Source organism: Hipposideros armiger, unplaced genomic scaffold, assembly GCF_001890085.2.
Source record: "Hipposideros armiger isolate ML-2016 unplaced genomic scaffold, ASM189008v1 scaffold_364, whole genome shotgun sequence".
Classification (NCBI taxonomy): Eukaryota; Metazoa; Chordata; class Mammalia; order Chiroptera; family Hipposideridae; genus Hipposideros; species Hipposideros armiger.
This window is the reverse complement of record NW_017731714.1, coordinates 726,779-741,505: the sequence shown is the minus strand read 5'-3', so window position 1 is coordinate 741,505 and position 14,727 is coordinate 726,779. Positions and strand designations below refer to the sequence as shown.

The window sequence follows — 14,727 nt, the reverse complement described above, 5'->3', positions numbered from 1 at the left end:
TGATAAGACAACGATATAATGAACCCACCCACAATATAATTATATAACCCACCCAATTATCATGACGATTAATTCCATCCTTTAGATATAACTGCACAGAACACAGGTAATACAGAATATCGAAAACAAAGACCAGCAAGCACTTGAGCCTCCAGCTTCGAATATCTCAAATCGCCGGCTGTTTAGCTTGATCTGCATTCGTGTTCTGGCTTTACCACTCGCTCACTGTGTGACCCCATACCAACCAGAAAACTAGTCTGGGCCTGTTCAACCAGAAAAATGCTGTTACATGAGTAGATGACCCCCAATATTAGGACTCCATAGTTCTAGGGGCTCCCAGAGCACTCCACAAGGATTAAAGTTAGACTCCCAGGCAGAAAAGGGTAATACTGAAAATGAGGCCTCCAAATCCTTCCCAGGCAAAGGGTCAGCTAAACTCCAAAACACAAACACATGCACAGGCACAGAAACACACACAGACACAGACACAGACACACACACACACACACACACACACACACACACACACACAAATTTAACAGCTAACTGGCTAATTTAGCTAAAGCTAACATTAACTAGATCAGCGGTTCTCAACCTTTCACAGGGGTCACCTAAGACCATTGGAAAACACATATTTTCGATGGTCTTAGGAACCGAGACACCGCTCCACTATATATCTCCATGCCCACATGCAGATACGCCCACATACGAGTACCCGGCGACCCCTGTGAAAGGGTCATTCAACCCCCAAAGGGGTCACGACCCACAGGTTGAGAACCACTGAAATAGATAAATATAAAATTAGGCAACAGAATGCAGATGGTGAAATTAATCAAGTCTCCTTTTATGAACTGGTCAGTAGGCTACAGTAGGGCACTACATTTCGTATTGTTAACTGTGTAGGATCCATAAAAACTAATTCAAGACAGGAGACAATGCAGCGTTGACAAGGACATCGAGTTCTCCAGCCTCTTTCTCAGACAAGCTATTCTTGGCTGACCACTTCCCAAAGGATACCTCTGCTCTACTAGTGAACACATCACCTTCCACAGGAGAACTTGCACATATGATTTCCTTTGATCTTTTCAACACTGAAGTAGGTGGAAGAATGCTATCCCCATCCACAAATGAGGGCTCTACACCTAAAACGTGATAGATCAGAACTTCAAACCCAGATGGGTCACTTAATTCCTCAGTGAGGCCATTTCCACTAGGCCACCCAGGGACAGGGCTGTTTCCTGAATATACTCACAGGGTTAAATTACTGCCAAATAAAAGGAAAATTAAGCAAAAATTAGAGCCTCAGTCACCATCAAAAAGAAACAAACTATATAGTACTAAAAGTGCTAGTTCTTAAAATAATAAGATTTAGTAAACCTTAGTTTATGACTGACAGGATAACGGGTTAAGATTATTTAAACAGAAATAATTTAGAAGTGTTAACTTTAAAATGATTAAACATAAATACCTTTAGACCAAGATTAAAGAAGAATCGGAGAATGTTCTTATCTGAAAATAAAGAACACAATAATCACTTGCTAAAATGATACATTCAGAAAGCTTTTCTTCATTATTCTCAAACAATAGAGTTCTAAAGACAATTCTGCCTACTGGAATTTTCTCTAGCCTGTGATATAAACCACAGATAAAAACTGTAGTATAACCAAAACGAGGCTCTGTATAGGGTAATTCCAGGTTCAATATTTTGTCTATACTAACATCGAAGTCCCAAAATGGCTAACTGGAGATTTTTATCTTATTTCAATTAAATCTATGTCAGGTGTTTGTTGTATTTCTTTTTCAACTTCTGTGTGGGGTTTAAAGAATTATAAAAACAAAATGTTGGGGAATAAGGGTAAAATCAACACAAACCTAACTCATTAATAACATAGATTAATAGGCTATCAGCCAAGATATTCACTTGGCATTAGCCAGTTACCCACAGACTCAAATATCAAACCACTGACTAATATTGGGTCATCGAGAAAGTCATGACATATTTTTGCATTGAAAAATATAGAAAAATACGTCATGACTTTCCCGACAACCCAATAAAACAGAATTATCCACAAAAATCCAGGCAAAGAGCATACAGAGAATCACTACATTATTCAGTTTTTCTACAAATAGGAAATTTTGCAACTAAAATTCACTGAAAAGACAAACTATTGTTTATTTTATTCATTCTCTATAATTAGTTTCATGGAGGAAGTAATGAACAATGATGAGAAAATTCAGCAAATGATTAGCTTTTTAGTTATTAACATTAAGAATTCAAAATGGTTTTAGGCTGTTTTTGAAAAATATGACACGGGGAGGGGCAGTTACCAAACACACAAAAAACATAATCCAATCACACACAAGCTGAAACAGGAGAGTGAATGACTCTGCTGCCCTTCCCACTTAAGTCCTCTGGCTTACTCAGCAACAGTACCTCGACCTCTACTTACATTTCTCAGCAAGAAGAACCTGTGGCAGTACTTGATAAATTCAATCAATCTGGACTTGGAAAAGAATCTCACCTTTAGGCAGGTCCTCCCCGGTGTGACACAGTGAGTAAGGTGGTGCAATGGCTCGATCTCCCTTTTCATTATAAGGAAACCCAGGATAGAGTGGGTCTTGGTAAAGGCTCAGTGTCTGAGGCAAAGGCATCAAAGGCTGGTTAACTGCCTGTATTGACACAGGAACTGGAGAGGGTGTTAAATGAGCTTGGGACACAGCAGAATCAGGTCCAGTGGTCAGAGTCTGTGTCACTGACAAAACGGGGATTTGCGCAGGGACACCTATAAAAGAGAGGGAAAGGAATAAAAAACCATAAAAAGATGAAAATAATTCTCTCTTCTACAAATGTTTACATTAAGCTAAAAAGTAAAGAATGCTGCACAACTGAAAAAGCTGGTATAAAGGTGTGTACTTAAGCAATCTAAAGAAGTGCTTTTTATATCAACCAAGAACCCTCCTGGACACACAGGAGGAAATGAGCCCAGGAATATGCTTTGCGTCAATGTCTTCTAACAGCAGCTCTTACAAATGTGTCAACACTGAGTCTGGCAAAGGGTTCAATATGAGACCATAAAGAGCTGGCCCATAGGGGATGCAAACTGTGGCGTCAGTGCTGAGCAACCAAAGCAAGCAGTGGAGACAAACAACCAGTTCAAACATCTGTTGCTGAGACGTTGAGGGCCCATCTGAAATGAATACCAAATGAACAGGGAACTCCACACTAGAAACACAGCAAAGTGCTGGTCACAAAAAGCTCTGTGGGGCTCCACACACCCAACCCTACTCTGAGGTAAAGGTCTCACTCCAGAATTTACTCTGACTTGGAAGGCTTTTGTTGGATGGTTCACTAGGTTTTTTTAAATTCTTATGTCACCTGTTGGTCCAAAAGTTGTAGGTTCACTTGGCCAGGCGGGCACAGTGGCTGGTAAAGAAGGCACCGCAGGAGTTAGGTGTACCTCTGGAGACACGAGAAGGGGAGCTGGACTTGACAAGGACACATGTTCTGCTGGCTTCTTCAAGAAGGAAGGGTAGAAAAAGACAAGAGTTCGTTTTGCTTAACACTAGTTTTAACCACCAAATGTACCTTGAGTTGTCTACCTTTTATGCAACTGCAATTATCTATATAAATTGTCTTTCTGGTCTTAGAAATGAAAGGGAAAAAAAAAAAGTAGTGAAAAATTCTACACAAATGAATTTGATCCTAACCAGGGATTGCCTGTCAAAAGTTATAGAAGTTGGGCCGGCCAACGGGCGCATTGGTTAAGAGCTGGCTTGGGATGCCAGAGGACCCCGGTTTGGATCCCACATATGAGGGCGAGTGACACTGCCCTTTACAGCTAAGATGCTGAACAACAGCTCAACCTGGAGCTGGGCAACCTGAAGCTGGGCTGCCGTGAGTCGCTGGCAATGGCCCCTGCTGCAGTGGGTTGCTATGGGCTACCGTGTGTAGCCAGTAGCCAGCAGCCAGCGTGAGCAGCCGTCCAGAAGCCAGCAACTGATCTGCCTCGCCTGGGAAGAGCGCAATGATGGTGCCAACTTGGGCCAGTGAAGCAACGTCCTCCACAACTAGACTGAAGAACAAAAGGACAGCAACTTGTCTGTTCCCATCCCCCAATTCCCAATTTAAAAAAAAAAAAAAAGTTATAGAAGTCACTGGTAGAGAGAAACAAACTCTAAAGCAATCTGAACACTATCCTTTTAAAGCAAGGAAGCAAAATCATTGAAATCACCTTGAAATTCCTAAGTTACTTAGAATAGCTCCTCACACAAAGACATGCCACAAAATTAAATGCTTTCAAATGACATGAAGGATGCTGACTGAAAGGCAAGGACTAAGAATCTTCTCTACTCCTGTATTAAATCAAGAACCAAAATGTCTGCTAGATCTCAGGTTCCTTCATCATTAAATTTGTAAACAGGTGGTACTGCTTTTTAAATGTGTATTTCTCTCACCTTGTCATTACAGTATCCCCTCCTTTCTGTAACATAATTCAGAATAATGACTTCTATGTCCAAAAAATGATGACTATAAAATAACATTCCATAAAAACTGAGAACATTCTATTTTTTTTATTTATTTTTTTTTTAGTTGAGTCATCCTGCCACCTGTTGGCAGCTCAGTGTCAGCTCATCTCGGGCCAGAACTTGAACCACTGTTGGTCAGAGCTTGCACTCTTGAGTGAGCTATTAGCCAACTGAGCTACTTGGCCAGCCCTAAAAACTAAGAACATTCTAGACAGACCAACAGAATTATAAAAAAATCAAAACTGCACCCAAATTATGATACTAAAATATATTCTTCTGTTTCCTATGTCAATGTTTTGTTTTTAAATGGCCACATACAGAGCTGAGAAACCCAGAGAATGGAGCCATTAGCGTCAGGTGCAACAATGTACTTACTTGTTCTGCAGGAGGTGGGCACTCTAATTTCTTTGACTTTGATGGTGATGAAACTCTTGCACATTTATCATTGTTAATATTCTTTAAAAGCAAAAATAAAAAATAATTTTGTATTTCAAAGACCCACATTCTGGGATCATCATGGTTGCCTTTACAATTCCCCCAACCTGCACCTGACTGAACCCTCTCACAACTGAGGTGTTTTGTTTTTTATTATGTCTGGTCTTCAAAGGATAGGTCACTTTGCCTACACAACTTGATCACATCGAAATACTGGGATGTCTTAATTGGGGGCATGGCTTCAAACAGCACACTCTTCCTTTACAAATCTCAATCTACTATAGGGTAGTGAAGAGTAAAAGCTACTTTCCACCAATTCAGATAAGTCATCATAGTGTACTCTTGAAGACATGGTTATAATTTGTGAGTGAATTCTCCTCAAGCACTATCATTTTTCTCTACTTTTTCTACCTCCCTGTCATAAACGATGAAGTCATCAACATCTTCTCCTTCTACTTCTTCCTGCTATATTATCACAATTTTAAGGAAAAAGAAAACACAATTAGTACTTAAAACATTTACCTCCAATACGATTGGCTCAGGTTTTTTATCCAAGTGACTATGTCCATGGATAGAGTCTGAAACAGATCATGGTAAAAAAGAGACAGCATCAGCCACTTGTCGGATCTGATGAACAAAATAGGAAGACAGAGAAAACCAAAAGTACCTACCATATGAATCATGTTTAGTCAGCGAAAAATAGTTTTCAGAATAACATTTACCATGAACTTTAGAGTCAGTTTCTCTGCTACAGTGTGATGTGACATCAAACTGCTTAACGATTTTAAAAGGATTCTCTCTTCGCAATGTATGACTTTAAACCAGACACAACTCTCTAGCATCTGCTTTCGAATGATGAAATAACATACCTTTATCTTTTCGTTCTTCAGCATCCATTCTCCGCCTGCTTCCTTTTCTATCACTTACGTGTGATGGTTTTCTCTGGACGCATGGGTTGCTACTCTGAGAAGCTGACTGACTGACTGATGAGCTCTTCAAATAAACAAAACCCAATACTTTGTGTTAAAGATTTACCCATATATGTGAACTAAAAAGTCTTGTAATTAATCTTATCCTTTATACGCCTGACCAAAAATCTCAAAATTCATAATCCCTTATACTTCCAAAACTTCAAAAAATAGGACCCAAGGGTCATATTTAATTGTATTAAGTCAAAGTATTAAGTAATCAGACCTTAGGTCTAAATTACTATAAGACGTCTTCATATCTCCATTTCAAGAATTCAACCTGACCAAACCCTCACCTTACAACTTACATTCTTTGCACAAAGAATAGCACCCTTCATTTCATACCAACCTTCAAAAGCAGTCATTGTAAAGCCACAATCCTTTGTGGGGAAAGACACCTAAGTGCAAATAGCAGATACAGCGCCACTAGGATTGTTATCACTGAAATGCTACTGTCAGCAATTCACATAAGCTCTGCCTGGGCTCTGCCTTCTAATTGGTGTAACAAAGGGACTGGGATAAATCAAGTTTTTAAGCTAAATTATCCCTGAGGGTCCTTTACTCTTCTGGCACTCTGAGTAAATGCTGCACACAGCTGAGAAGAGGATCTCAGCCCTCTGTGGCAGGAGTTTTCTAGAAGACAAACCTGAATTACCAAGTCCAAGACATAATTTAAACTGCCTAATCTAAAAATGAGTAAGAAGACTCCATTTTAACAATCAAAAAATTTCACAATCTATTCCCACATTACAGTAGTTGTATTCTTACCATTCACTAACTGAAAAAGGACAAAAAGCTATGAGTACAGACTTAAATGATTTGTAGTTTTTTTATGTAAATGTTATGGAAAAAGAACATATCACATAAATATACTTAGCATACAGACCATGCCTAATTCACATATGAATCTGAGCACTTTTAATAATTCCTAAGCCCCAACACCTGCGCCAGACTGAACTATTACTTCAGATCAGCTGTTTTAAAGGGAGCATCTCACATCTACCTCTAAATGATTCAAGGCCAGCAGACAGAGAATTGAGTGTGGGGGGGCATTAGTTTCACACCGTATACTGCGTAGCCTCTTGTAACATTTCATTCCGTTTCATCCACTGTTGAAAAGAGTCCATAGGCACAGGGCTCCCAGGACTCCAAACTGACTTACACTTCACCTAGGGTGCCAATGAACCCTCCTCACCTGGCCTTTACTTCACTCTACATGAGAACAGTTTTCCCTTGTGACTCCCCCAAAAGAATTAAGAAACCAAAAAGTAGAGAACATTTCTTTCATCAGAGAAGCATCCATCGCAGCCCAGCACCTGACACAAGGAACACATGTACCACCACCTCCGAGAGCAAACACTCTGTACAACAGCTCTTACTGTGTACATTAGGTCACCAGGTCCTGGTATATTTAATAAGGAACACTGAAAAGACTCTCCTGATTTTATAGCTATGTCTTATTAAGTGAACTGTGAGCCTCTACTGCATATTACTTTGGGTAGCAAAATAAACATGTTTTGGTTCAAAAGAAAATACTCAACTAGAAGTGAGCTAACCAATTTACTTGCCTCAGCTCTGCCACCAACTAGTAACATCTTTAGGCCTCATCTTCCTCATGAAAAATGTGAAAAGGAGGGGCAATTACATGATATTTAAGGTACCGCTTGGTTTAGAAATTATTAGTCTACCATTAGAAATTGTGATTTAATATAAAAACTACAGCTGACCATTGAACAACGCTGAGAGTTAGGGGTGCCTACCCCCTCCCACACAGTCGAAAATCCGCTTCAACTTAACTACAGTCATCCCTTGGTATCCACAGGGGACTGATTTCAGGACACCCCCAGATACCAAAACCCAAGGACACTCACGTCCCTTATATAAATAGCGTAGAGCAACGCATACAGTCAGCACTTCATATACAGATTCCACGTTTCATTGAATCCACAGAAGCGAAACTGGATGGGGTGGTGGGATGCAGAGGGACGACTGTCTTTATTGAAAAAAATTTGCTATAGGGCCAGCAGAGTGGCTCAGTTGGTTAAGAGCTCGCTCAAGAGTGTGAGCTCTGAGCAGCAGTGGTTCGAGACCCAGCCTGAGCTGAGCTGCCGCTGAGCTGCCAACAGGTGGCAGGATAGCTCAGCTAAAAAAAAAAAAAGAAGAAAAAAATCTGCTGTAAGTGAACCCACACAATTCAAACCCCCGTTGTTCAAAGATCAACTGCATATTAAGTAGATTTCCAAACAATAACTTTTAAAATATCTTTTTATACATACGGAAAGGGCTGGAAAAGCGTGTTCATCTCTGTTTTGAATCTCATAGAGTAAACGAGATTCTTCTATAGCTTGCTTCTCTCTGCGCTCTTCTGGGGAGAGGCCAAAATAGTTAGGTTCTCGACTCGTGTGATCAAAATCCTCAGCTCTCTCACGATCAGGTTTTCTGTCAAATAAAACATTCTTGTCACAAAAAAGAAGACAAACGTACTGAGTGCCTAAAATAAAATAACCTGTTTTGCAATACAAATTTGACTAATTTAGCTACACTGAGACATTACAGAACTATTGGCAACCTGATCAATAAATGTTTAGCAAATGGAAGCTCCCATAGCATCACCCTACATTACAGAGTCAAGAAGATAAACTTACAATAGTTAGGTGAAAAAAAATAAAAGAAAAATATAACTCACTTCCAAGTGATACACAGAAAAAAACTGATTTTTTTCCTTTTCATCAGAGCAGAAATGTAAGCACTGTATTTATTTCTTTACTCCATATTCTAATATTTTCATAAGAATTCAATTTCAAAAGAAAGAGCTATTAATTTAGGTCTCAAAAGCATTCTAATTTTCTGTTTTAAGTAAAGGGCAATGATCAAAGGAGAAACCAGGACTATCCTGCTTTTTGATGACACCACCAAGGGAGATGAAAAGCTGAAAAGAAAAATTAAAATGCGCCACACTAAATACTAGATGCACATATAAAACTGCGATCATCTCAATATAATTTTGTTAAAAGATGACAAATTAATTAATAGAGTTTAGTAGTCCATGAATATAACCCTGTTACTTTTATATGGCTTATAACTAGTACAGGCAATATGAATACTATTTCTACCATGTCTAACAGTTCCACAACAATGGGAAATGAAAGTCCAAAATATGTTGTCACAATACGAAAAGATATAATCATCCTAAAGAATGGGAAGAACACAGTAATACCATCTGATTTACTCCCAAAATAAAGATTAGCCACTTAATGTCCTCAGATAGTCCCATTTATAAAATCACACACTAATTCCAACAGGGCACATGTCACCCCCAATGGTACTGGATGAAAAAAACGGGAGCAATCCTGGACCCTCATAATCTTAGACCAGCCCTCAAATCCCAGTGGTGGAAGATTCAGCAAATACCAGGAGTGTCTGGAAAGTTACAGAACATCACTGTGTCCTACTGCTCAAAAACATCCATCTTATCCTCACCCACCAGAGAGAGAACCAAATCCTTCCTATTTGTACCTGGCTGGAGGAGAGATATTCAGCAATATTACTTTACTATCATTTTCAACACTTGCACAATGAAACCACATATGGCAATCCCACTTGGTTTTTATATTTTATTTTCTCCAAAGGAAGAGATGAAATCAACGAGGAAGAAGTGAAAAGTGAGAAGTCATGAAGGCCTCATGCCCAACATTACAGTTCTTTTATAACTAGAAGAATTCAAAACTGATGTGGTAAATATTAGAAACTCAAGATAAACTGTAATGGACTTAATTAAATCAAGTGGACTGTTGACTATAAAATTCTAAACTCTGAGTAGGTCTTTTTAAAATTTTACTTTAAATATCTGATCAGCAGCAGTCTGTACATTTGTTTTAATATACGAGTAAATTCACTCTCATGCCCACAATGGAGAAGGCATACTAACTGCAAATACAACTAGGTTCCTGTGTAATCAGTCACAACGTCAAAAATCCTCTAAAGCTTCATGTCTGTATTAGCCATTGCTTTCTGCCAAAGTGTTTTGATATACCAAGTAATATATAGCTAACACGTAAAAAAGAAAAGCATCCTAATGAGACACAGACATTTATTTCACATCTGCCTGATCACTCTAACAATTTTTGGGAGATTGGATACAACACCAGAAACACAATGGATATAAATTCAGTTTATGATAAACAAAAGTATATTTAAATTAGCCCTTCAGTAGTCCGTGTATTTTCTTTTTTAATCTTTAAGACACTGAAGAGTATCCTTGTGTTCAAGAGAAAAAATGCTCCTTTTCTAGTCTGTCAAAAAAAATGAGAATTTTTTGTTTTGTTTTGTTTTAAAAAAATCTCATTTCTGCCTATGACTTTCCTATGTTTACTTCAAATTTTTAGGTTTCCAAAGTTAATATTCAAAGACTCTTAGATACTTTGCCTTATCTGGAGAAGATGCCTGCCACAGATGCTAGCAGAATCTGGTCAGTGTCCAAACAACAAACCTCAGCCACAAACTAGCTGATTAATGACAAATTTTGTCTGTTGGGAGAGGTCACCCACCATGCTCTAAATGTCCCTACATACCAAAGACGGGGCAAAACCAGAAGTAGGAGAGGGGCAGATTGCCCCTAGAGTCTTCAGAGAGAGCATGGCCCTGCTGACAACTTGATTTCAGACTTCTACCACCAGAACTGAGAGAATAAATGTCTGTTGTTTTAAGCCACCCAGTTTGTGGTACCTTGTTATGCCAGGCCCAGGAAACAAAGTATTGGTAACATGTCAGCCTAAGAACTACAACTGTCTTGAAGATGTTACATAAACTATCTTTAATGAAAAAATGTTAAGTACATTCCCAAGAAAGGGTCAATGCTCAAATGCCAGAAATAAAAGAACTAAAGACTAGAGCTTGGCAAGCACAGAAGCTGATGATGCTACAGCTGTTGAGACAGCTGGGGAGAGGCAGCTTGGACGGGGAATGCCTTGGTCACAGTAACCCAGGAGGGCTCCAGAGCCCACAGGAAATATGGCCAAGTTTATATGAAAAGAACAGCCTGCACTTAAGACACGCTCTCAAATAAAGCTCCTCAAAAGGGCTATAAACTACACAGAAGGGCAGATTAGGGAAAAAATAAATCCATAGCATAGGAATTTATAACCCTGAAGTTCATCTGTCTCTGGGTTTTCAGTCAGAATGCTAATATTCATGATTACATAAGCTTAACACATGTACCCCCATTCAAGACACATTACCACAAACAATACAAACTTATCAAAACAAAGTAAACCAATCATCTTGGTTGACTTAAGTTCCTATATAAAGGGAAACATACAAAGAATTGTTTGTTGGGAGGTACTCCAAGGAATTTGGAATGCAATTTGGAATCCAACATTTAATATATTACAAGCTACCAGAAAATTATTAAGTGCCAGAAATAAGATTTGGCTAGGATGGGCCGGCCTAGTGGTGCGATGGTTAAGAACTGGCTTGGAACGCCAGAGGGCCCCGGTTCAGATCCCACATATGAGGGCCAGTGACACTGCCCTCCACAGCTAAGATGCTGAACAACAGCTCAACCTGGAGCTGGGTTGCCGTGAGTCGCCGGCAACGGCGTAGGCTGCAGCCCCTGTGGCAGTGGGTTGCCATGGGCTGCCGTGTGTGGCCAGCAGCCAGTGTGAGCGGCCAGCAGCCACAGTGAGCGGCCGTCCAGAAGCCAGCGACTGATCTGCCTCGCCTGGGAAGAGCGCAATGATGGTGCCAACTTGGGCCAGTGAAGCAACATCCTCCACAACTAGACTGAAGAACAAGACGACAGCAACTTGTCTGTTCCCCTTCCCCGAATTCCCCAGCGCTGTTCCCATCCCCCCAATTCCCCAATAAAAAATCTTAAAAAAAAAAAAAAAAAACAATTGGAACCTTCTTTAAAAAAAAAAAAAAAAAGATTTGGCTAGGATAAGACCTTCCAAATCATTTGAAAAAAAGTTATTCAAAAATAAAGATGTCTTGCTCTACATTACTTTGTTTAAAGAGAATTTTAAAGACAGAAATCCTCACACAGTATTTTACCAATACTTTTAATATTATGCTGTAGACAAGTATATGAACAAAAAGTTACAACTACTTAAAAGCATGAAATGCAGCAAATAAAAGGAATGCCCCTCACTGTGGTAAATAAAAGAAATGTCCCTCACTTAATTTCTACGTCTCTTACATTCAGGAAGTTTACCTTATGACCTGTGAGGGTGTCCTGCTAAGATTTTTGTGCTCGCTGGTGGGTTTCTGAGACTGTGACCCTGCAGAATGACTAGAGTATGCATGCTGTCTTACTCCTGAAGGGTGCTGGAATCGAGGAGGTAGTGCTGATGGGGCTTTTACTGGCTTGCTTGAATTCTTTGGCCCTCTGTAATCCACGTCTGCAATAAGAAGCCAAAAATACCTCATAATTTTCTTATTTTAAACAAACCCATGTACTATCATCCCTCCCCCACAAAGAAAGCATAACTTGATGTGCTCCTACCAGAATGGAAATTTTGTCCAGAAAGCGAAGTTTTTTTCATCTTCTTCCCTGACACTGTGTTCCAGCTTTCTGAGGGAGGTGGTTTGAGGTTCTTCGGTGAGTGTCTTCAAAAGAAAGAAAAAACTTATTGTAATAACTTAAAGTATTCCTCGTAAGGGTATCTACTACTTAAGAATTCTGCATAAATATTTTATTTGCAACCTTTATAATAATTTCCAGTTTTAGTTATGTTAAAAACAAATTAAAGTAAAAACAACGCATTTAGCAATCCAGATGTAATTCTAATTAAATAAGATGACATAAATCAAAAGCATATTTTCTAACCTAAAAGAAAAGACCAAAAGGTCTTAATCACAATCAAAGCAAAAGATCAGATAAAGAAGGAAAGGTTGCTATTCTGTTAGATGTGATGATGGTCCTGTAGTTAAGGTTGAGGAAAGGAGTCCTTACTGTGTTAAGAGACACATAGGAGCATCTACATATGTATGAGAAATGGTATGATATTTGCGATTTTTTTAAACATCCCCATTTCATTTCCATTTTTTAAAAAAGGGTTAGGGAGAACAGATTAGAAAAATCTGCCAAATGTTAATTGCTGAAATAGAGTGATGGGTATATTGGGGTTCACTGTACTATCCTTATTTTTGTGCATGATTTAAACTTTCCATAGTAAAGTTTAGGTGTGACGTACGACCTTTATCTCTAATAAAGGCAGCAGCAACCCCAGTTTAGAACACAAAAGGTGCTCTAAAGTAACACTGTATAATAGCAAGTTAACCTAATTTACTCCATCTGTCATTTACTGAAAATTAACTCCATGTAATGCAGTACTGAATATTAGAAATGAATATGGTCCCTGTCCTCCAAAGCTCCCACTTTATAGTTATAATAGTCAATTTCCCAAAATGCCTTTGTGAAGAATGGCACATTTTAAATAGTAAGCAACAAAACAAGTTTTTTTTTATTTAAAGTATGTCATCATGAAGACAATGAATTTGAACTCAAACTGTTTTTTAAACAGACCTAAACAAATATATTTTCTACACATAGGCAACACCTTTCATTGAATTTGCAAATAAATGGGGCCATTTAGAAATTTCTGTGATTACATTACACTAATGGAAAAGACAGTAAATGTCTTAGATGAAGAGCAGTACGTACTTCTTTCCAAGTTCTTCACCCAAAACTGGTCCGTTCACAGAGTGAACCCCTTGAAAGTCTGCATTAGAAAATTTTCCATTGTGATCCAACCTAACCTGTTGAACAATTCCAAAAAGATCAGTCACCTGCTTTCTTGCATGAATGATCAGTTTTTAAATTTTATTTTGTTTTCAATTGAAGAGAAAATAAAATGTATATTGTTAAACACAAACTAAATTCAAGAGTTTACAATAATATGTTTCTCTGACTTCCCAGACTCATGCACCTCTAACCTAAAATACTTCGTTTACCCTTCCAAAATTGTTCTAAATTGTTTTTCTAAACAGTTCAAGAAGTAGGAGCACAATTTATTAAAGCTCCAAACAGGAGGCAGCATGTCCTGGTTCTGAACTCAGGGCTGTGGCACCACACACACCAGGATTCCAGGCCTGGCTTTTCTATTTACCAGCAATTCGACCTTGGACAAGTTACATCTCATACTTCAGTGTCTTCATATATAAAACGGGGCTATTAATAGTACCAGTCACAGGACTCATGGAGATGGGATGAGGTATGTAGGATATATATTATAAAGGACACGAGATTAACTATTATTATAATTACTATTATCTTCTCACTTTTCCAACATTTGAAGTGTGTAACTGTGACTTATTTTCTCCCTAAAAATAGATCCATTATCTGTTCTCTAACATACAACTGGTTTTTCCCAATAGCAAATTGTGACACAAGAATAACCCTAGGTTTCTTTCTATAGTCAAAACAGGGCACCTGCCCATCACTGTACTAGGATCACTGGAAACCCACTGCATGCAGCACTGTTTTGAGTAACCTCCTACTTTTATTAAAGTCCTCAGCTGAGGTTTCATTCTTCACCTACCACAATAGAACACACTTTGCCTTCCTCTCTTCAATAGTTTAACAATAAATAAGATTTTTCTGAAGTTATTTTTTTATCAAAAGTTTAAACTAGGGCCGGCCGAGTGGCACGCTGGTTAAAAGCTGGCTTGGGGCGCCAGAGGGACCCAGTTCAGATCCCACATTATGAGGGCCAGTGACACTGCCCTTTACAGCTAAGATGCTGAACAACAGCTCAACCTGGAGCTGGGCTGCCGTGAGTTGCCGGTGATGGCGTAG

At 38.9% G+C, this 14,727-nt stretch overlaps 1 protein-coding gene across 3 annotated transcripts in view; it reads right to left on the bottom strand.

The window, feature by feature from the left end:
* OTUD4 (OTU deubiquitinase 4) overlaps nt 1-14,727 on the bottom strand; it is a 48,316-nt gene that overhangs the window by 5,129 nt on the left and 28,460 nt on the right. For all 3 annotated transcript variants that reach the window (XM_019662046.1, XM_019662047.1, XM_019662048.1), the window contains 10 exons: nt 13,594-13,688; nt 12,433-12,536; nt 12,142-12,328; nt 8,207-8,369; nt 5,832-5,955; nt 5,485-5,540; nt 4,903-4,983; nt 3,377-3,515; nt 2,523-2,783; nt 1,469-1,509 (listed from right to left, as the gene is read on the bottom strand). In XM_019662046.1, coding sequence (XP_019517591.1) covers nt 1,469-1,509; nt 2,523-2,783; nt 3,377-3,515; nt 4,903-4,983; nt 5,485-5,540; nt 5,832-5,955; nt 8,207-8,369; nt 12,142-12,328; nt 12,433-12,536; nt 13,594-13,688 — 1,251 coding nt within the window. The remainder of the gene's footprint in view (nt 1-1,468; nt 1,510-2,522; nt 2,784-3,376; nt 3,516-4,902; nt 4,984-5,484; nt 5,541-5,831; nt 5,956-8,206; nt 8,370-12,141; nt 12,329-12,432; nt 12,537-13,593; nt 13,689-14,727) is intronic.